The sequence below is a fragment of the Pagrus pagrus genome (assembly GCF_965226575.1).
Source record: "Pagrus pagrus genome assembly, chromosome: 10".
Classification (NCBI taxonomy): domain Eukaryota; kingdom Metazoa; phylum Chordata; class Actinopteri; order Spariformes; family Sparidae; genus Pagrus; species Pagrus pagrus.
The window spans coordinates 10,267,017-10,290,614 of NC_140194.1; the positions used below are offsets into that span (position 1 = coordinate 10,267,017).

Consider the following 23,598-nt stretch of genomic DNA (forward strand, 5'->3'; position numbering starts at 1 on the left):
AAAATGCTATTAAAAACCCTCAGTTACATTCATCTGCATACATGCCAGCATACAGAGGGAGGAGTACTGATAAAACACTATTAAAACTACATGTAAGGAGTATTATCAGCAAAATATACTTAAAATATGAAAGGTAAAAGTACTGTTTGTGCAGTAAAGTGACCCCTGTCAGGTTTTCTATTATAGGCCTATATATTTGGATAAATAATACTACTATCAAAAACATAAAGTACATGTATGTTGCATTTTATTGCTGTTGTTGAGGTAATTTTAACTACTGTTGGGTGGTTTAATCATATCATGTGTTTGGAGGCTCATTTAAAATAATTGTATCCAGGTACAGTTAGTAATTACACGTTAAATAATGTCGTCAGTGACCTTATCCAAGTATCACTATATTAATGTAATGTAACATGATTACTTTGCATTACTTTTGGATTACCTCCCTACCAAACATAAGCAAATAAGGACAATGGAAAATAAAATAATCATCAGAGTGATGTTGTATGAGACTGTAGTGCCTGATTACAGACTAGTATACAATTATTTGTATAAATTGTAATCCAGTTAGTAATCCCATTTCTTCTTTACTAAATGTATCTGTAATCAAATCTACATCTATTTAAGTCTGTAACTTTAAAGGAATACAGTTACCTTTATTTGGTATCGTAATTATGTAATCCTATTTCTCCACAAGCTCGTCTGTAGCGTCACCGATCTGTAATGAACTTAGTTACATTCCACCAATGATACATTTACAAAATAGTATCATTAGAGGAAATGTTTTACTGAATAAAATCACGAGTCATTCAAATAAAAAAATTATCCATTTGATCGTTATTTGAAAAATTAAAATAAAGTGCTTTTTATATACAATACAAAAAAAAAAAAAACAGTAGTGATGTATGATACAAAAAAATACAATTCACAATATTTTTACATTGGCAGCTGAATTTACAAAACAATTTTACATAAAAACTCTTCTTTTTTTTTTTTTTTACTTACAATACATGTTGACAAGAGTCTGAGCAACTTGTACTGTCACAAATAGAAGGCCAGACTATAGTGGTTTATTAAGAGAGAGCAGACGACGATACTTCCACTGTGGCGTTATTAGTTTAGGCTTGTATTCAAAGAAAAGCATGTTCAGTACCTGCACATGTTTTAACTAAATCACTGCCACGTTATATTTGTTCTGCACTTAGCGAATTTAATATTGTTCCGATGACAGCCACTTCACCAAAAGCTGCCGTTTGTGTTTTTAATAACAGTCAAAGCATGAATCTTTCATACTGCATGATTGAATATAGACGACCAAGTCTTTGAAATTCACAAAGTCATTTTTGCAGTGCCATTTACAAGAAATGTAACATAATACTAATGCGTATCTATAATTAAATATCTTTAAATCAGCCAGTGGTTATTTATGTGCTACAGTTTTAGAGTAAAATTTAGTCCCTGACTGAGGTTGAAGCCACCGTAACAACAAATTAAATAGAAGAAAGAAAAAAACACCTCATGAGCACGTACTGTACAACGCTGACAGTATTAAATTACATGTTTTCCATGTCTTCACTCTCGTTTCCGAGCATGGCCAGACCCCCGTCACACCTACAGTGTCGCGTTCGACTCTACAGCACTACTACCTGGTTAGTTTATTATCCCAAGAGGCACATCTCTTGATTATTGTTTCAGAAGGCATTATCCATTTTCCCCAAAGGCAGATTTGTTATCAAATCCATGACCTGCATTGTACTAAGGCTTTTCAACATCATGTGCAAATCCTATGCATTCTGAGTCGAGCGGTACGCCTTCCTGCGTTTCTGTGAATTTTAAAATTTTGCTGGCTGCTTTACAACACTAGATCCAAACTCTAGTAAGACTTAGATAATATTACATGACATGAAAATGCTTTCGAGTTACTCCAACCTCTGACTCATACGTTTGGTGGATCATGTGGTTTATAAGTTTGCTTGCTTTTCTGATAAGGAGATGGCTAATCGAGATAATTGAAATGCACAATTCCTGTTTAACACTAGATGAGAATGAAAATTATTGCCTTTATGCCTGCCTTTAAAATCACTAACTCTCTTCAATTAATGTGTATATCAAGGTTGAGTCTATACAGATGTGTGTTATTTAAAATCAGACTATGAATAGGTGTATTTAGATATTTATTATTATTTCCCTTTGAGATTAGTGATAGATATTTAAAACATTAAAGAGTGATGATTAAAAATGTCTCTCTGGCCAATCTTCCTCCTTACCAAAAAAATGGCTGAAATCTCTTGCATACTTAGAGTTAGTGTAATGAGAGCGAGTGTGAGTGCGCGTGTGTGGGTGTGTGTTCGCAGCGCCGCTGATCCTAAAGTAATTAACAGCGCCAACACCTTTGTGCTTACTCAGTCTCGAGGTGAGGTTCTCTTGGTGTTTACCCCACTTCACATTATTTGCTTTGCATAGACTGCCCATCTCGTGAAGAACAGCATGATAATACCTGGAATGAGATTTTTCCCTTTATCACATTTAGTGACAGAAAACCCTGTCAGGCTTCCACAGAGGAATATTTGTATTGACTAATAATACCGATACTTAAAAAAAAGCATTATGTGACTTTATTTATGACTATATATTTATATATATATATATATATATAATTTTTGGTGTGTAGTGACTGAGGTGGTAGGAGTTTCTACAACATTTTCCTTGAGGTGATTCTTTCACTTTTCAATAACTCTTCTCTGAATTCTTTCTCTGTTGCTGTGTTTAAACAATGAGTATACTTCTTTGACTGGCTATCTAAAAAAAAAAAAAAAGAAAATCTATGACAGGACTTTTTTTCTCGCCTGCCACTGGATTGTTAGTGTATATTCTGGTGTGAGTGTTTACTTTGCTACAGAACAGTACATAGTGCATAGCCTCAGCAAAGGGTAGGCTCTTAACCAGATGACAGAATGAAAACAAAACACTGTGTCAGCTGTTAGTGGGAACATGTTTGAATATCACTCTGCCTTTCAAAGCATTACCAGTGGATTTTATGGACGGACTGAGCGGCAATGCAGTGAAATTCACTCACTGAATCATCCTCGTGACACCACCTCTACACTTGTTACATTCCTGTGAGCCGTACGTGAAAGCGTCAAAAAGGCTGAAGGCAAACTGGAACTTCTTCAGTGCGCTTCGAATGCACTTGAATAAACAGGGAGTGAGAGGAAAAATAAAAATGAAATGCACATGGACCACAGGGACAAAACAAAACAAAAAGACAAAGTGCAAAATCTGTGTAATGAAATGTCTCTCCATGAAGAGTCTGTTCCTCAGTTTTCCCTCTTACAGGGCTTTGTCTTTCTCAGCAAGTGCACTCTTTCCTTTCAGTTCAAAATGAGTCCCTCCATATATCACAAAGCCAGGCCTCACACTATAGAGTCTTTAATCTCAGAGCCCAGTCTGACTCGTGGCCGTGGGCATGCGGGAGAAATCTCTACATGGCTCTCTCTCATGTGCAGAGGCCTCTTCTCCGACTCGGAGAAGCTCTTGCTGTTGTCGGGCGACGAGCACTCGTGCGGTGGAGTGCTGCAGATGTAGTTGTCATTAAGGGTCTGGTAGCCCTTGTGATCTGATGCCGACGCTGTCACTGTGTTGCCATTAAGCGGCAAGTTCTCAGCCGGTTTCCCCACTATTCTCGGCTTCTTCTGCTGCATGTTGGGGCACTCTCCCTCCTTGAGCATGGACTTCATGTGGTCGCGGTTCCTGTAGACCACGAAGAGTGAGAAGACCACGAGGGAAAACGCCAGGAGGGCACACACCACTATCAACTCGTTCCAGTAGGTCTTAGTGTTGATCTGCGGGGAGCGGGCCTCTCCTGGCAGGATGATAAACTCCCCCTGGGAGATCTGCGGCGTACGTGAACGGCCTGTCAGGGTGGTGCTCTCCTGCTTGGCCTCACCCCTCACACAGTAGTTTGCCAGCAGCTGTTTGAAGCCTTCCTCCACTGACCAGCACTCGTAGGTTTCCTGCCTGTCAGCTTGAGCTACCACTACTAGCCCACCCTCTGGGCTGGGGTAATGGAAGTGACCTGTGCTCTCACTGAACTCCCACTTCCTCTCTGCCAAATTAGAGCGCAGCTTGCACGGCAGTACTTGGAACGTGTTGGCTGGGATAATGATCACCTGGCACGAAGACATTCCTGTGAAAAGCAGAGCAGAGACAAAGATGGAGTCATGAAATGAGCTGTATCGCTTTATGTTGTGCACAATTCAGAATAATAATGGTTTGACACAATGAATGCATGTGCAATCAAGACTCAAACTGAAAGGGAAATTGTGTAAAAAATCCTGCGCAGAGTGCTGTAAATCCAGAGAAGAGGAGTTCACTTACGTGTAGGTGGAGGTTTAGCAAACCGTGGGCTTGGCACTGTCTTGTTGCAAATAACTGATGTGTCTGCTTCATCTACATCCTGCTGCCAGGCACTGAAACACACAGATTTAATCAGAAAAGTGGGATTTCCAAATGCTTATATTTACATATTATAGAAATGTTTCTCTAAAAGCTTTAGCTGCAAAACTGTGTGTAGACTGCATACTTTTTTGGCGGCGCCTGTCTGACATCCACACACTGCCTCCCGTTCCAGGCACAGTAAGGATCCCTGGAGAGGATGCACTCCCCGCAGCTCTGGTAATTAGTGCAGTTAGCTACTGGGACCTCCACCAGTTCAGAGAAAGAGGAAACATAAAGCTGACCCTGTGGAGGAGAGACGACGAAGCCCGTTACAGGAAGGAAGAGTTACTAATTTCATCCACAATCTTCCTCGTCTGACCCTGAATTGAATACAGCACATTTAGTTTCATATGAATTTCTCCGCCCGAATGTACAAATCCAAGCAGAGTATCAAACACAAGCCAGGAATCACTAAGTGTCACAATTCCAGCTGTTAAAGCCCCAGCTGTTTGCAGATCCCCTGAGAGAAAGTTGTATGTAATTAGCTCATTAAACATGAGGTCTGCTTCAGGCTGTGACTCTTCATGGCTCATGGAATCTCTAAACTGCCAATAAATGCATTTACTGCGCTTGTTATTAGTTTGCACCATGAGAACGCTCGGTTAAACAAGCTGGGCCTGTTTTCTCTCTCAGCACCCGACCGTACCTTCTCAGTGTCCAGCTCGATGTGTTGCACTGGTTGGGAATCACGGAAGAGCACCATCTCCTCAATGATGTGCATCTTGTTGTTGACATTAATGGCTTTATGAAGTCTCCCATCATCTAGAAGACACAGTAAAACTTGAAATTAGATTAAAGCTTTCGTGACAAATGGAAACTACAAAGGGGTTGATGGGTGGGTGTTTACCTGTGCCGATGAAGAGCACATTATACGCCTTTTTCGCCACCTGGACTCGATGGACGGCGATCTGAGTGTAGCGAACGTTCCGTTTTAGCAGGAGAGGCTGGCTGCGGATCACGCTGTCCATCAGGAAGTGGTCTTTGACAAAATTCAGCACCTTGTCTGGCATGTGCAGCGAGGAGGAGATGCCCTGTTCCCTTGCAGCATTTGTGATACACTGTGGAGGAAACGCAGTATTTTACATACATTCACTCACGTTGGGTAATGACACCAACTGCAGATGAACACCTACTGAGTTTTTTTTTTTTCTTGCTTAGATTTTTTCAGTGATTCAGCTGTGATAAGCCTGCCAGGAAAAGACAGCAACAGTTGTTTGATAAGAATCATGTCAAGGAAGAGAGGTGAGGAGTGATGGCTGCTCTGTTTGAGCCCCGATCGTCAGTCAAGATTGAGGACAGGAATGTATGAAAGTCACAGCTGAGTACTGATGTGTTGGTGTCTACAGGTTCTCCAGCAGAGGGCAGCAGGTGGGTACTCACCACTCCAGGCCTAGGCTCTGGGACCGGGTGGTTGTATGTGTACCACTGCTGAGTCTCTCGGTTGACCTCACGGTATCGCCCATTAAACGCCTTTTCCACCTGGTCCATAGTGAAGGCACACACTGCAGAGCTGCCCGAAGCACCTTTATACCTTAAGACAGAAATAAGCATCTCAACGTTACTGGTTGATGATTTATCTGAGGAGAAACTTCAGAAACATAGTCCAAAGTAAACTGGAGTACACTTTAGACAACAGCCTTAAACAACAGATACCAATAACACAACAGTAGAAAAACTCACATCCTTTGAGATGACCTCCCTTAATATAGACATAATCCAGCAGAGGATGGGAAATAAGGAGGCGGCAATGGACTGCATGTACGCAGGGCTCTCAATTACAAAAAGTAAACAGCAAACTATAAACTTCACAGATAGACTCCCTTAGACCCTCATCCAGCACCGGCTGGAAAAATAGGGAGGGCACAATAATTTAATTTTCTACATGGTTCCCCTTAAAATAAATGTAATACAATTTAAATTTAAATCAGTCCAACAACCTCCAGAAGAACCCCATCCACCCCAGACATTTTGAGTATTGAAAACAGAAAACCACCATTTTATAAATTATATTTCGTGATTGAAGCTTAAATATATTTTCTGTATATTGTATCTCCCTAAATCATGGTCTAAATGTTGTTTCAAAGCCTTCACAAACACTGACAGGTATTTAATTGTGTTGGAGAATAATGAATCCCCTCTCTTTTATTCTAATTTCATCCTAGATAAAGATATTTAGTGTATAAAATATCAGAATAAGTCCCAAATAAGGTGAGTGAAAGCTTTTTTGTCTCTTTTGTGGTACATTTAATGAAATACACAAAAAAAATCCAATTCCAAAGAATAAAAAGTCAATTCCCTCTCAAAATATGATGTGATAAGTGTGTGCAGCTATTGATTTTTTTTCTTTGGAGACAATCCTAAAAAAATAACAGGTGTAGCGTAATTGTACATCGTTAACTCCTCTTCAGAGAGCTCAAACCCTCATTCTTTAATCCTGCCGATATTCCCAAAAAAGGTTGCACTTTAGTTTCAATCAGAACATTTTTATAGCATGATTCGTTCAAAAAGACTTTTTGATTCCTCACTGGTGCCAAATTTGCACAAAACACCTCAACGTAACACTACTTCAGTTGATGATGTGTTAATCAAAGCATTGAGAGTTGGTCCTCACCACTGAGACGTGAAGACTCCATAAAACATGGTGTTCTTCCAGTCCTCAGGGCTGGGCGTCAGCACAAACATGTCCTGGATGATGTTGAAGGGGAAGCCATCATCAGGCAGAGAGCACAAGAGCTGAGCCTTCAGGAAGGTCGTCCATTTCTTCTGCAGCACCCTCTCGCCTCCCATGTCGCCCTGCAACACAGACATTGCAGATGTGGAGCCGTTTAACATGTGGCCAGTAGAGGGTGCAAGAATACAGCACTGACACCTGTCTGAGGTGGTGACTGTTGACAATGCCTCTGAGGAAACAGTTTGATTTGATGGGAACTGACAGGCTTGTAAGAGGCATGAAATAATAATGTGCACCATATGGCATGTTGTCATGGCATACCTTACATACCATAACATACATATTCTATTATACTGGGAAGATTCTGTCATCTGTATCTACCTTCTTCATGACTAAAAAAAGGAATAAAAAGAAAGCGCTGTGTCCAAAGGTGAAGCTGTTTGAATTAAAATGTTAACCTTATGTAGTATAACCATGATGATCTAAATCACTGTGCCAGTAACACATATATACCCTGAGGCAGCAGACTTCTAGGTCATGAAAACAATATGCATCATCAACTGGCTTACACTGAGAAAAAGGCTTTGAGGAGGGCAAACGCTTTTAAATGAAAGACAACGAGGCATTGCTCCCCGACAATCCTTCTTCAATGACACTCCCGCTGTGATTCGCAGCCTTTGGCACCAGCCTTCAAAGGGATGTGTGGCACGGGACCTCCTTGACATGCAGGCTAATTTGGCTACACAGATTGTACAATAAGATAGCTGAGCAAATTGGAGAGCAACTACATCTTTAAACCTCAATGTGAAAGTGATTTACTGTACGTGATGTGTGACTGTGAGACGGACTATATTCCACAGGGAGTTACAGGCCTCAGGAAGGTGCTTACAGATGTTTTACCTACACAAAACAGGAGGCTATTTTAGTTTGGATTTAAAGGGAGGATGATCTTCTGCACCAACCACACCGTCTGTTTACATTCAGTTCATGGCAACAATTATTCCAGTTTTCTCACAGGCACAGATCTGACAAGATGAAAGTCGGAGAGCCGTTGGAGAAAATTTGTAGTTTTAAAAATGAACAGAGCAGAGGACCAAGGAGAAATACTAAATGATCTAAACTACATAAAACCCTTTAACATGAAGCTTCAATTGGGTCCACTTCAGTATTACATTTATCAGAGGAAATGGCAGCGCTGCATGGTGAGGGGAAATGGCACATGACCAACACTGAGCTTCTGAAGCAATTACTTATTGTAGTAACCCAGGCAGATAATGAGCGACATACAGTATATTCTCTCGTCCTCCTGGCTGAACCTAGTTTTATAATTTAATGCCACTCTGTGCTTAAACTGGCTTCTGAATAATTGAAGCAAATGCATCCCGTTCATTAATCCCTTGTAAGAGCGTCCCTTGTTCAAAAGGCTGTTCAAAAAGCCATGAACATGTACTGTAGGCAGTAATGGCTTCTATCTGGGAAACTGAACAATCCTGCAGGCTTTGTTTTGTTTGTTTCAAGCAAAACGTTGTTTATCATTCCATAGTTAGCCTCGACGAAGTGGGACCTGTGTACTAAACACCTGAATAAACAACAAAGAGGGGGCCCGCAGCCAACACAAGAAGTCAAACAAGGATTGAATTTAAAGTAAGAATCTGTATTCTGAGAATTTACCTCATTTTAAAGCTTAACCTAAATTTTGAAACTCTTTTCATTTGTTTTGTAAGCACACTCCCATGAAGTGACACATTATAACTCAGTGGTTACGGGTAATGTGTGCCAGGAAACTTTATATTCAGCACATTTTTTAAAGGTATAATTTGTAGAATATGGCCAGAATTCTGGGGCAGCATATCTTAACGACAACTGTTGTTCCTCGCCAGCTACCCTTGGCTGCAGCTACCTAGAGTTAGCTAATGAGCTCATGGCTAGTTAGCTGTCGAGCCTGTGGCCCTAGAGTTGGCCTGGTCCAGGACCTTGGGTCAGAGTGGGAGTCATAATAGGCGACGGGCCCAGCTCAGCTGGATTTGGCGGCCTGACATGAGAGAGAACACAGCTGGACACCAGACTTGGACTGAACACAGCCAGTTTGACAACAGAGGATACGGTCAGCAGCAGAGGGTGCAAACGGCATGTGGAGCCGGATCATTTTCGGTGAATTGTGGATTTATTTCGACCAAACCAAAGGTGATTGTGGAAACAAACCAAGACTGTGTTGGTGAGTTTTAGTGAAGTGAGTTTAAGGGCGAGTTAACGAGGCAATTAAGCTCATCTTAGTTCGTTAAAGGACACAACTTCAATTTAGAAGGTGAATGCTTGTATTTTTCTTTTGAGTAGGGAAGAGTAAGAGTATTTAATTCTGTCATTTTGTGAGTTTATTTTGTTCATTCATTACTGTAACAGCTGGCAGCCTACACTACAGGGGCTATCGGACTATCACCTCTAGAATTACGAGACACAATGGGCCGGGGCTAGCTGGTTAGCATGCTAACTTCACAGACATCTCTGCAACGCTGAGACAACATATCGATGTCTTTAACAGTTGTTTCTTCACACTCACTGTTGATATTGTTTAATAATGTTTTTGAATGCTTTAAACTAAAATTCAGGCCACATTTTGCATATTGCTCTTTTAAGCATATGTAAGAAAGCCCATCATCAACATGCTACATGAGTCTATATCTATATAACTCTGCTAGTTAGGATGATTTTCCAAATGGATTTATGGAAAAACAGAGTGGAGAACTGCTTGAAAAATGAAGATAAACCTGTGGGCAGTGTCTGACTGGATCAGGCCTGTGAATCACAGCATGATACCACCTCAGGGTTTATATCTGATGCACGCACTGTAGGTGGTGTCTTTATATGACAGCAGGATGACTGTCAGACACACACCTGGAGATGGTCTGAAAATAAAACTATACTGACTTTCCAAGTAGATTCCTAAAAAGTTTTAGTCTTACAAAAAAAAGGATATGCAAATAAATAATAAATAAACATTTTAGATGGTGTCATGAGACAAGTTTGAAATAGACAAAATGTCCTCGAACAACAGCGCTAACATGACATATTTTCTCTGACATCAAACTGTCAGCAAGTATTTTTCATTGTCCTCGGATAAACATGACTGTTTTCACAGAGACAGGCAGCAGTCTGTTCTGGAGAACTGGTTTGAGATTTGCTATGATGTTTACAGACCCAGAGTAATATTAACAAATACTGTGTGAGGTCTGCGTTTTAGTTTAAAAGCCCCGAGTTTAAGTATTTCACCAGGTGATAATCCATTTCTGCGCATGGATCTTGTGCTACAACAATCTGGAGACATTTTGAGTTGGCTACTGAGTCCTGTCTGAACACAAATATTTGGTGAAACATGATAAGAATTGAGGGAGGAACAGATCTGGAGAAAAAGAATCAAACAGAGGAGAAACATGGAGGAGGAATGTTTTTCTGTAACCAGAGAACCTGCGTCACAGCCCAGAAAGACTGTGAGCTATCAGAGGCTTTCAGGAGACTACTTATACCTCTGTATAGGAGCATATACTGAACACAAACACACATAAATGCACAATGGTCTGATAGATTCCTGAAGTGATGGGAGGGGTGTCAGTGGGTGCTACTCAAGGGGAGAAAAACCTCCTTTTTAGATGGACTATCTGCCTTCAAGCATCACTCACCTTACACACACGAGCAATGCGTGACACAATGGTGTTGTCAAAGAAATCAAACTCCTTTCCTGCTTCACTGAAGAAGAAGTAAATCTTATCGTCATCGCCCACTAGGTTGCCCTTGGGCAGGCTCTCCTGTATGTAGGCAGAGCCAACAAAGGCCGGGTCTGGAAGAAAAACAACGTGAACAATACTGTCAACCTACAGTATATGAAATACAGGCATCCAGGGAGAGATGTCCCTATTCCCTCTGACATCAACACACCAAATGGAAAATTCATTTGCATCAGGGACTCGTCAGCATATCTGACACAAACTGTTTTTGATTAAATAAAATGAAATAATACATTTGTAGATAATACTTTATATCAGGATACACATATTAACGTAATTTCTACTTATTAGCATGCATATTAGCGCCACATTAACTCTTTATAAGAGATTATAAAGTACTTATTAATGACATATTCTGCTTGACTATATTCTACAACTATTAGGCCATTAACCAAGACTTTCTCCTCAATAATCTCCTAATTACTGCTTTCTGATAGTGAGTTAAGAAGCTGCTGTACCTGAGTAACTATCTAACTAGCCTTATAACGAGGCAGTGTCACAGGAAGAGTCCTCCTTTAAAAACATTTAAAGGTATGCATGCTGATAAGGGACTAGCTGATGGTGTTATCAATTTTTTTTATGATATGAAGATGTAATGAAAAAGACTTGTACCTTGAAGCCAGTTGAGTGAGTTCTCTGTTTTTAGAGCAGTTCCTTGGCTCAGGCTCTTGTAAATGATGGGTTCATTTCCTTGGAAATTACTGACTGTACCGGCGTACAGCTCTCCATCTGCAGCAAAGAGAAGAAGACCAGCTTAATCACAGTGTTTACCGCGAGGGAATGGGCTTTCTGCGTCATACACAGTAATGAAATCCAGAGGTTACGCCCCAATTTGTCTCCATATCAACCCTCTGTGTCTGGTTACTTTACCGATTCCCACAGTGGCTATATAAATCAAAATGTGAATGCGAAAACAGCTCAACTCTATCAACAGCTGACAGTAATTCTGGGACCTACCGGCCATGATGGCGGTGGACTTGTATTCAGGGTTAAATGGGCAGCGGCTTCGTCCATCCTCTGTAACAATCTCACCGGTATCACTTCTGACAAGGGAGAAGTCTGCAGTTTTCTGGACGAGACACACACACACACACACACACATTGAATGGCACATGCTTAGCTGAATATTAGAGCTGTAACCTGCTCTGACAGTCACCGCTGTCTGTCCGTCCCACAGTGAGAAGATATTCACTCTGTCTGTCTTTGGGTAAAGTTGAAGCACGGGTCATCTCTGTATGTTTGTTGCTCTGAAAGGCTTTAAAAGATTTGTAGAAATGGATTGCAAACTGGGTCGATTCTTATATAATCTGATTACATGCATTAAATATTTTGATCCATTTCCCTTTGGCACAGGAGATAATAAAATAATGCACATACAGTATATTGCATCTAGCTCGGCATGGGCCTCAGCCAGACTGCTAAGTGAGCTGAGAGGCAGGAAGTCTCAGAGTTTAGAGGCTCTTCCTCTAGAATCTAATAAATAATCACTATATATAAAGTCCTGCATTAGGGGGTAATCAACTTCTCTAAAAACAAAACAATGAATGACACAGCTTTTTCGATCATAATATAACAAGACTCACTATGTAAGCACAGGTGGGGCTGAAGGCGTACGTTCCACACGTGTACAGATGAGTGCTGTTCATGCGTAGTAAAATCTTGATGTAGTTGAAGCAGTCCGTCTGTATCAGAAACACAAGAGAATTTAATGAAAATGGTTGACGATTAACTTCCGCACATCATTTTCTTACAACAACCAACACACTATAACAGAATATACTGCAGGGTGTATTTATCAAGATAAATAAGGCAAACTTGTGTTTGGATTTTAGAATTTTTCACCAAAACAAAAATGATCCACAGACTTCACCACGGTTCAGCAAGTAGTTTACAAAAACAACAACAGTGTTTGTATCAGAGGTGGGAAGTAACAAAGGTATTCAGGTATCTGTACTCTACTTATAGTATATAATTTGTTTTTCGGACCACTTTTTACTTTTACTCCCTACTTTTTAACACAAATATAATAATATGTATTTTCTACTCCCTACATTTTCAAAACAGGCTTGACACTTCAGTTTGAATGCATTTGTGGAGATTTATTCATTATTTTTATTTTGCATCAGTGCATGCCGCCTTCCCAACTTCACAAGATTGATTTCAGTGCACATCGCTCACAGCAGACCTAGGAAGACGTAACAAGACAGAAACAAGAGGGAGACTCGAATGGGGAGAAAAAGCGTGTTAGCATCTCGTATTTGCAGAGACCCTGCAGCCCTCTGCCTGTAGTTTCTTATTTTATCAATTTGTTGCTGTGCGCGGGATGCTTTACCAACCCAAAATGTCTGTATTAGATGTCCTGAGAATGAGACTCAACAGTCAATTACCTTTCTGGTGTGTTGACGAACAGCTCGGACAAATCCTACTGATTCTGTCTGTACATTTAAATGTCTTTGAATTATATTAATATGGCGTGAGGTTCAGTCAGCTTTGCACAGAGATGGCCAGGAGAAAAGTCCTTCAGAGGGATACTTTTTACTTTTATACTTTAAGTACAATAAAGAGCCTGTACTTTCTTAGTTTTACTCGAGTGAAGAAGTGGTATCAGCACCTTTTCCAATCCAATTCCCACAGCAAGTTTGAGATCGGTTTCAACATTCAAAACAAACACTGATTACTCTGCTAATGTGTTCCCTCCTAACAAATAAGTAATCATAAATTCACAAGGCCCTTGGTCTGTATGTTTACATATAAAAGTTGTAATGGAGTGTATTAGAGGAAAAGTTTGTTTGAGGGGAAGGAAAAATCCATTGTTAGAATGGAAAGTTACTACTTGACAGGAAATTTCCAGGGTTGTGCCCTGGGTCTGTTTCAAAAGTGGCATGCAACAATGGTCAACTTGACCAAGGAGGGAAACCTGCAGTCATGTAAATACACTTTGAGCCGTTTGAGTTCAGTTACTTGAGCAGCTCACTCACCTGCAGGTCTTTGCCTTTGAAACTGCACTCCTCTCTCTTCCTCTCTGGAGTTTTCCACGTGAGCTGCGGGAGAGAAACACTGTCAGACTCACACTGTGGGTATAATACAATGAGGAGGGTTATGTTCTCGTTGGACTTCTAGGATCGTATTATATTTACAACCACATTCATATTGTACCTCTGGGATCCTATTATAACTACATTCATATTGATACAGTATATGATAGTGCAGTTTACAGATGCTTGGCTCTTACGTTTCTTTGCAGCTTGACTGCGCCGATATCAGTGAGGTTGAGAGCAAAGAGAATTTCCCGTGCGCCAACGTACAGCACGTCGTCTTCTTTATTGAGGTGGAGAGAGGTGAAGTTGTAGACCCCGCTGACGGAGAAACTTCTGATTGTCCTCTCCTTCGCACCTGGACAGAAACAGACAGAGAGGAGACAGAGGGTGTCATTCATTAATGAATATGACCATGTTGAATATGAAGAGGGTTTCATAGAGTGCATTATAACTGATAGAAGGTATTATAAGGTACTTAAAAAAGCAAAAGGATATTTGAATATGCAAATTGAAGCATTTTGAATATTATTATGTTAATATGTCTCTCCTGACAGGCCTCACTGAGTAGTCTCGTTTCTGACAACATCACAGCCTGGAAACATTTTGTGTGCTTTCATGTTGCCACAAAAATCGTTGCACAAGGAACCATCTAACCTGGTGAATTATTAAAATTATTGATGTTTACATTAAGAACAGAATTAAGCTGTTTTGGAGATATGTGCTTAAAATCAGACTATGTGGAAATGATAAATATAAAAATAAATAGGATATTGCTGATTTTTGCATCCAATTATTAAAAATGCTGCAAAAGAACAAGAAAGTAATGACATATGTTGGCATATGTATTTCAGCAAAGGAAAATAAGAAAAAAAATTAAACTTGCTAAACCACTAAACCATGCTCCAGTTGGATGTAAACATCTGAGGTCTTTTCGATCTGTTAAACTGCTTACGCTGTTACCGGACTGAATTTAGCCTCGCACTATTGAATATACCCGGAGAAAAAAAAGTGTTAAAAAATGTGTCTGTTTTTTTCCTTTCGTGCAACTACAACTTCTACATCCTGTCAGCTCCTCATCAAAAAGGGTCAAAGAAGGAAGGAACAGGAAGAGAAAAATTCTTATATTTCTCCTACAGTAAGTGAATGATTTGCTCCAACCACATTAATACCTCCCGACTGAAGCCAAGGGTTAAATCATCAACTCTCCTAATCACTGCTTTAAAGGCTCATGTGTATCTCAGATTTGCAGCAGCCTGGAGGCTTTCACTGCTGGCCCAGCTTGAACAACTCGCCTTAATTGCGTGCCAGCATAAACAGAAGCAGGGAGCTGATGGAAACTTGACGTGACTGAAGCTCTGATACAGGACCTGTGCCCCTGTAATATGGCGAATGAGGAAAACATAACAGACCAAAGAAGTCCATTTACTTTATTGAGGGAGGTCCTATAATATGTTCGTCTCAATGATGTGATTTCATGTTTGTAGACAAATGTTTGCTGTTATTTTTATATAAGTGACAACTCTAAATGGCTGTAAAAAAATAAGCATGGCCCTCCCCACAGCTAAATATGTTATTGGACCCTCCTCTTGACCCTCCTCCTGAGGAAAAATATAAAAGTGATGAATTGGTTCAACTAAAGAATAAAACAGGCAAAGCACACAGAGTTTAAAATGGTCTAACGTGACAGATGGTTTTTCACACAGAACAATCGCAGAAGCCGCCCTTGGAAACTGTTTTGAAAAGGGCAGGCACATTCAAATAATGTGACTCTTAAGGTGCTTTCAGACCTAACCTGATTGGTTCAGTTAAAGAAGAGCCTGGTACGTTTTCCTGTTTAGTGTGCTGGTGTGAAAGCTGTCAGTCGACCCTCGGTGTAGACAAAATAACAAAACTGAGACTGCTTGAAAAGGTGGGTAGCTGTTAAAACTGCTGTACAACAACAATGCAACAACTTAACTGACTATAGGTGTGAAAACACTCTTACCAAAGTCAGTTGGAAGAAGAGCAAAACATCTTTTCCATCGAGAAGAGCCTTCAGCGTTTGCTCTTCTTTCAATGAAATCCACTCCGCCGCTATTGCGGTTTTTGAATCAATAGTCGCTTTTCTAGCCGTTCGTCACACCTAAACCACACGCGTAGCTGCCAGTAGTTCTTCACAGAAGGCAATTAACGCTTGGTGGTCTGAATCACTGTGGTTCAGTCACAAGTGTATAATTTAAAGCCTGGCAAGATGGATTCTCTGTAATCTGGTGATGATGCAAAATCAGTTGCCCCGAAGGGTAAAACAGGGTGTATCCTATCTTAGTCATAACATCTTAAAGGAACAATAATTTTCAGCCACTGATTGTTTATTAAAAACTGAATCAGCAATTGCAAAATTTATTACAAACATTATAAAATGGATAATATTCAAATCACTTTATTTTCTAAACTATATTATGGGTTTATTTTATATGAAAATTCAGCTTCACTTTCAATCTGCGAGTCAACAAAATCATATCGTATAAAGTCAGTTTTATGACTTTTTGACCCCATGAGGCAATCTGCAATGCATTTTTACTTTCCAGACAGACAAGCAGATTCATAGTGGCATAAAACCACAGATGTTGGTGGTAATAATTACAATTATTGCACTTCCTGGTATAAAACTAATCCAGTCCAGGTAGAGAAAGGTGTCATTAAGTTGTACTGATAATAAGCACACTATGTGGTACCTGCCCTGTAGTACGTGTGACCTGGTATAACCTCACCCCAGTGGGAAGGTACAGGAGGTTAAAAGAGACTTCCTCTCCCGCGGGAAAACAGCATGTTAATAGCAGCCCATCACCGAGGCAACAGAGAGCCATATTGTAGTTAAATCTGTCCGTAAAACCACAAGAGGCTCCGCTCTACGTACTGTACATGGACCCGTTGGGGCCGTTCTCTCTCCTTTTCACTGTCATTACAGGATAAATGGAGTGCTGCTCCGTGCCGGTACGTTTCCCCCCTTTTTTCCTCCCCGCAGAGCCTTGGGCAAGTTTAACTGTGATTTACGGAGAGAGAGACACAAAGGCCAAAGCCTGAACCAAAACAAAAGCTTTCACAAAGGAGGATATCTACACAATTATTCTCTGGAGTCAGATCACCACTATCATACTTACCGACCACAGCTGACAAAGAAAAACAATATGGCCCCTAATTGAGTATCATTAAAGCGATCCGGGAGGGTTTGCGACCACACGAAGCTCGCCATTTATAGTTTCAAGAAAACATTAATCATCTTTCAGTAGAGACTGATTGGTCTACAAATGCTTTATTCCTGGGGGGGGCAGGTTGATGTTAAATGGTATATTTTACATTATGTTTTGCTGACGTTTTCTATTAATGAAAGGACTGCTTAAAGAATCGAATGGCCAGTCTTGAAATAATAACTTCAAAATCGCTTCAAGATGCTGAAAGCGGCTCTGATCAATATTTCATTCAAACTTTCAGCTCATTGTTTTGATTTTTCAGCCAAAAAGATAAAGGAGCCAAAGCAGGCTGTACAGATGGTACTGCAAATATGATATGATTCACGACCAGTCAGAATGATCATTTTTGCATCACAATTTTTATTTTAACTCATAAATCGATTAAAATCATGATGATGAGTCATTTGTTGGGTCTGTGCCAAATATACACTTTTTCTTACATCTAAAGAACAAGATTTGTTCTCCAGATGTACAAAGGATGAACAAAATTTGCAGCTTCTTGCAATTTGGATATTTCACTTGGGATTATTGCAATTTTGATAATATTCCAATTAATTGTGTAGCCCAAGTGAAGACCAAAACAGAGCTAAAAGGACAGAAAATATTGGAAAATGGATGTTTTGATGTTATGAAGGGAAGGTCTTCAATGGGCTCATCATAGTCAAGATGGAGACCCCAATTCATTACGGACTATTTTAAACACACCAACTGACTCTTGAAAACCGTTTCATCCATTTCCAGCGGCAAATTGGGCTTGACCGGGCCTAGGGACGAGTGAAGAGAACCAGGACATAGGCAAGACCCATTTGATTTGTCTCACTATGAAATCGGGAGATTAACGAGAGGAAACACCAACCGGGAGCACAGCGGGAGAAAAGGTTAAAAGTAGGTCTCAGTGTAAATGAAAGGATGAAACATCTGTTTTAGATGAATGAGATGTATTCACCTCATTTAAAAAGGAAATTAAATTGCATGTAAGCTATGTGATGCAGGGGTTTCCTACGTGGAAGTTATAGGGAACAAGCATTGTGATTTGTTCTATATGAGATATACAGAGAACAACTGCAGAACAACTTGCCACAAGCTCATCAGAGAACCGGGTTTTAGTTTTCATGTGTTTCTGCCCTAACAACTATATGGATGTCCATTATAGTATTATGCATTATAATAACTGATAAAGCTTTTCAGCAGCAACACAGTCCTGAGAGCACAAAGCCCAGACAGAGAAACTACTAGAGGTCAAACACCGTGCAGACTGTTAATGCTAAAACAACATCACAAACTCATGAGTGGACCCTACTTGAACTTGTCCTACCTTACCCTCTTCATACGCCACAATCGCCTCAAGAATCCCCCGTATTGTTGTTTCACTGACTGAGGTTGATTCCTGAGGGGCCATTTCATGACAATGCAGCCCCAGAAATGTTGTGGTGAACATCAGGAGGAGGGAAATGGACAGGATGGCTCAGAGGAAGCACTTAAGAGTGAAAGAGCAGCTTGTATCTTCTGCAGCCAGAGACAAGGCGTCAGACAGGGCAACCAAGTGACCGTCATGTCACTACTGAAGAGGTACAACAGTACAACACTGTAGTTCATCTTCACTTTGGTAGACATCTTGTCCACATCTTGCATTTTTTCTTGGAAGGGGACCTTTGAGATAGCCTTGTTATAAAGTATAGATGGTCACTACATGAAAGTGCTTCACTGTACTGTTTTATTTAGAGTGTATTTATATTGAAAAAATGTAACGATCAGGAAGCCTTCTCACTCTGACGACCAAACAGAATGGCAGATAGCAAAAGATTCCTATTTCCATTTTTCACGTTACTCATCTGAAGAAATAGTTACAGACAAGAAACAAAACTATACTTTGCTCCACTTTGCTGCCTCTGCGTCACTGATGACGGAAACACAGGTCAGGCCAGTATCTGATACGACACTCAAATGCAAAATGAAAACACTCCACAAAGAGGGAAGCAGAGCTGGATGACTTTATGCCTCACTTTATCACTGTTACCAGACCCTTGATCCAGACAGAGCAGCTCTGTCTGGTTCAGAGCGCTTCTGTGACCCTGCATCGTAGCGCATGAACAGCACACTCAGTGGTTCAGCCACTGCCAGCTGTAAGCAATATGAGATCATTGCCATTATTATGTAATTAAAAGTAATTTCTGCAAATGACGCTGCTAAATGGATTGAAATACTCGCCTCGACTGGCTTGCTAATCTATTTAGAGGGGAGAAATTAATTATATTGGGCTTAAAGGAATTCTTCTACATTTTTGCAGCTGATTTCCTGATGGGTCCAAAAAAGTGTAAGGATAATTAAAAGTGTGGAACATCCCCTCTAGAGGGGAACTGTGGAGTAATTTGTCCTTTGGTGACAAAGATCTAAGTGCTTTCTTTTGTAGGGCAACTATAATCAGTGGCCCCCCTTGTGTGGGGGCTGCCTTTATCAGCTCTTACAGCTGTATGGTAGGAACGTCAGACCTCATTTAAAGCACCTGTTCTTGTTTACTTTCTGCAAAACTAAAAGAAAACAGTCTATCAAACAAATATACTGTGTGAGTAGCAAATTACTCTGCAGCAAACTCTCCATACAAATGCAGGTAGGCCTGTCATGGCAAAGCTTTGTTTGACTGAGAAACAAAAAATATTATCAACGTTAAAAATAAAGAATAGCTCCTGGCTTCAGTGCCAATGTCATTGTCATTGATGACAACCAGTAGATGACCTGGAAAAAATGTCTGCCTCTCTTTAGATCAAGAACAAGCAATGGAGTCATAATGGGTCATCTTTAAGGGACGTCAGATGCCCCATTTCCAGTCTTCTGACCATAAACATGACCTATATTCTCATCTCTAAAGGAATATAAGACGAATGTCGGCATGCAATATTCTTACAAGAGCATAAACTGCCCCTGAACGAGATCATTTTATGTTTATTTTCTTAAAAAAATAACTTAGGAAGATAGCCCTGCACTATGTAATTAATCTAACTTTAATCATAATAACATTAAAATATTTGTTTTGAGCTGGTTTTTAGTTTATTTTCTTTCATTCTAATGTAAAAATAAAGAAATAGCTTTTATGATTGACACAGGTCACAGCCTGCCAACTTATGTCAAGCGAAGGACAAGCGACCAATGTCTAATACTGAGAAAAATTAGAAAACAGTGAATAAAAAAAACAAGAAAATGATATCGATGCACAATCAATACGTTTTTTTCAGGCTGCAAGTACAAATATTAATAAAATAAGCAAAAGAAATGGAAACGGGTGCACAAGGATAAAGTGTTTCTCTTCCTAAGCAAAATTAACAATTTTAAAACCATTTGCAATAACCAGAAAATACTTTGTGATCAAGTTAAAAACAGGTTTTTCCTAGCTTTTGAAATTTGTTCCATACACTGTCTCAGGACAGCAACATTTTTAATATATTCACATCGTATTAAGAATACTATCGAGCAGTCATTACTGAGGATACCTCGATGTTAGAATTTGAACGACAAAAGAGAGAAAGTATACTTTAGAGAAGTTATGAGGAACTTAATAAAGGAGAGCAAAGACACACAAGGGACAACTCTCTTTTCTTTGTCTTCATCTACCTACAGTACTGTACTTGTTCAAGGACTTTGCTCGGGATAGAACAGATGAATCCTCATAAATCCAATTGCTTTAAGAAGAAGTGATTAAGACCCTCTGCTGAGAGTGAAGCAATGGCCGCTGCGACAGGAAGCCGCAGTGCCAATAGGAGTCCCACTGGGTCAGTGTCTGAGCGACACCAGAACTCCAGCTACAGTCACATTGTCTGGTCACATCAGGACAGAAAACAGGCCACACTGGAGCGCTTACGAAATTATCCAAAGTCATTTTAGAACTAGCTATTAAGAGCTGCTGCTGAATGGGTAATTGTGTGGGAGAATAAACCTTGGAAGCTGAAGGACAGAGACTGAAGCATCTGGAATGCATTAAGACAACAGGCCAAGAGGGTCAATTCACCAGGAGATTCATTAGTCAAGCTGTGAGCCTGCTGTTTGCATTGGTAAGTTGTGGGACTGCATCTTGTAAGCAGGATATTGTCTCTGATGCACCATGCTGATGCTGAAATTGGTGGCAATTTTGAACACAGCTTCAGCAAACAGGGGCTGGAAAGTCGTATTGCAAATGCTGAAAATACTGTAAATACCAAGGAAATCGTAAAGTGTAGAGATAAAGTATGTGGCTTACGTATTCACGCAGCAGGGATGAGCAATAAAAAGCTGTTGTGGTGCAATTTATTGGGGAATAGAAACTAATTAATCTGTTAACATTTAAATAAAACACCTTCGTCCAAATCTATTCAACCTGTAGTTTGTTAAAGAGCCTGCACCTCAGCTCTATGGGAACCTTTTCCCATGAAAAAAGTTGACAAGGGCAGTCTGTCGGCCAGGGAGCAACACAAGCTGACCCTAGATTAACCATAAAAATGTAAACCAGCTGCTGGTTCATCAGGAGCTCACCATGACCCTCTCCTCAGATCAGGGCTGGAGCATCAAGAACAAAAAGACTGTACATGAGGTCATGGCATGTTTCTAACTGTGCAGCAGCACTATGACCTGACTGGACTGACTCCATGCTGCGTATGTACAGTAGGAGCAGAGACACAGTCCTCGCAACACTTTGAAAATGAACGTGAGAAGCAATGACAGTGTTTTCACAGGACGTCTAAAGGGTCTGCTAGCATATAAAATACAGAAAAGCAGCAAATATTGAGCTGAATCCAGACATTTTTTTTTTGTATTTTTTACTATCAATCAAAAATCAAAATTGTTGCCATTGTTTTAACATTACTTTGGGCTATGTTAAATTTTGATGAGACCTGGTCACTATTTTTGCCGTTTGCCATTGGACTACATTATTATTATTCAGTTATTCAAAACAATAAAAATATGAACTTAGTCATAAAAAAAATAACCCTCATAACAGTTACTGAATTCCACATTGATGTAGTCCAGCGGTTCTCAAGTTTTTTCAGCCCAAAAGCAGAAAAAGTTCATGCCCCGCATCCCAAAAATGTATCAATCATCAACAAAAATTGCCAATGTGACTAATAAGAAAGGATCCAAGTGGAATTTTAGTTAAATAAAGCATCAGCAAACTCATCCACACCAGCCCTGCATCAGCTCTATGCCCCCCAGTCTGAGAACACTGGTGTAATCTCATGGACTTTAACAAGTCAAGTGGAGAGTGTTTAAGCATTCATGCCATTAAGAACTGCTGCTCAGCTATGTGGCACCAACACAGTATTGAAGAGCTGTTATCTCACTTGACACTGCTGTCATTCTGAATTACTGGAGAGTGGATGATTCGACTGGTGTAGACAGGGCAGCTTTTGAATAATTAAAAATGCTTTGGTCCCAGCGTGGCTGTGGGCACGGACCCTAAATAAAATTAAAGCACGACTGTCCACACGCATGTTTTCTAACAGAGGGCTGAACAGATCAACAGGCAAAGACAGGGAACATAAACGGCTTATAGGTGTGCCTTTAAATAGTGTTCCAACACACTAAGCCTTTCAGTATGGTCTGCATTAAAGCCTGGAACAAAAGCCGAGAGTAAAGCAGATGCAGGCTCTACTCACTGAACCCATGATCCGTCCTGATAGGCGCATAATGAGAACCAGACAAGTGTTCACACCATAACACATACAAATCCCCATTCATTATTCATGGCAGATTACCCTCTTCATTAAGGCAGAGGCGGGGACCAGGGGACACAGAGGGCAAGACAGAAGAGGAGGGGAAGTTGGTTTACGAAAACGTTACTGGATGAGAAGCAGTCGAGTAGCTCTCGCTCGCCTACACTGCCGAGGTTAAGGCTTGTAAACCATCAAGCTCACTGGCATCCAGATAAGACAGAGAGGGCCAGAAACCATGACGAGACCCGGCAGCTTCTGCTGTATAAAGTTCAGGTCCCTGAGGCCCGCAGCTCTGCATTCTGCTTTGATACAGTAAACACAATGTGACAAAGCCCTTCTGCGGGAGGCTGGAAAATGTCAGTGTAGCAGAACCGACATTACCACAGCAAGACAAATTCTATCACTGGGCTCTGCTAACCTTCATCGGCAGGATGATAATAACAATCTAAAACCAAAAAAATGGTCTTTAAAACACCAACATCTGTCAGAGAGTTCAGCCTCTTTGGGTACTGTCTGTCAGACATGCTGCATAAACCAGCTGGTAAATATTACTTTGAGCCCTTAACCATGTCGAGACAGGTCAGAAGGACCTGATAAACATCCTCCTTGTTAAATCTTATTGTGGATCTTAACCACCTCTGTTGTTAAAGCTGTGTTATTTCCTGCATGACCCCTCATGGAAAGGTCAGAGCTGATCAATGTGGT

At 40.4% G+C, this 23,598-nt stretch overlaps 1 protein-coding gene across 6 annotated transcripts in view; it reads right to left on the minus strand.

Annotated features, from left to right (window-relative positions):
* Positions 1-814: 814 nt before the first annotated feature.
* sema4ba (sema domain, immunoglobulin domain (Ig), transmembrane domain (TM) and short cytoplasmic domain, (semaphorin) 4Ba) overlaps positions 815-23,598 on the minus strand; it is a 78,008-nt gene continuing 55,224 nt past the window's right edge. For all 6 annotated transcript variants that reach the window (XM_084364723.1, XM_084364724.1, XM_084364722.1 and 3 more), the window contains 13 exons: positions 14,180-14,340; positions 13,926-13,988; positions 12,531-12,629; positions 11,905-12,016; positions 11,560-11,676; positions 10,843-11,000; positions 7,109-7,290; positions 5,878-6,028; positions 5,345-5,555; positions 5,144-5,259; positions 4,583-4,740; positions 4,378-4,469; positions 815-4,186 (listed from right to left, as the gene is read on the minus strand). In XM_084364723.1, the coding sequence (XP_084220849.1) occupies positions 3,414-4,186; positions 4,378-4,469; positions 4,583-4,740; positions 5,144-5,259; positions 5,345-5,555; positions 5,878-6,028; positions 7,109-7,290; positions 10,843-11,000; positions 11,560-11,676; positions 11,905-12,016; positions 12,531-12,629; positions 13,926-13,988; positions 14,180-14,340 (2,393 nt within the window). In that variant the 3' untranslated portion in view covers positions 815-3,413. The remainder of the gene's footprint in view (positions 4,187-4,377; positions 4,470-4,582; positions 4,741-5,143; positions 5,260-5,344; positions 5,556-5,877; positions 6,029-7,108; positions 7,291-10,842; positions 11,001-11,559; positions 11,677-11,904; positions 12,017-12,530; positions 12,630-13,925; positions 13,989-14,179; positions 14,341-23,598) is intronic.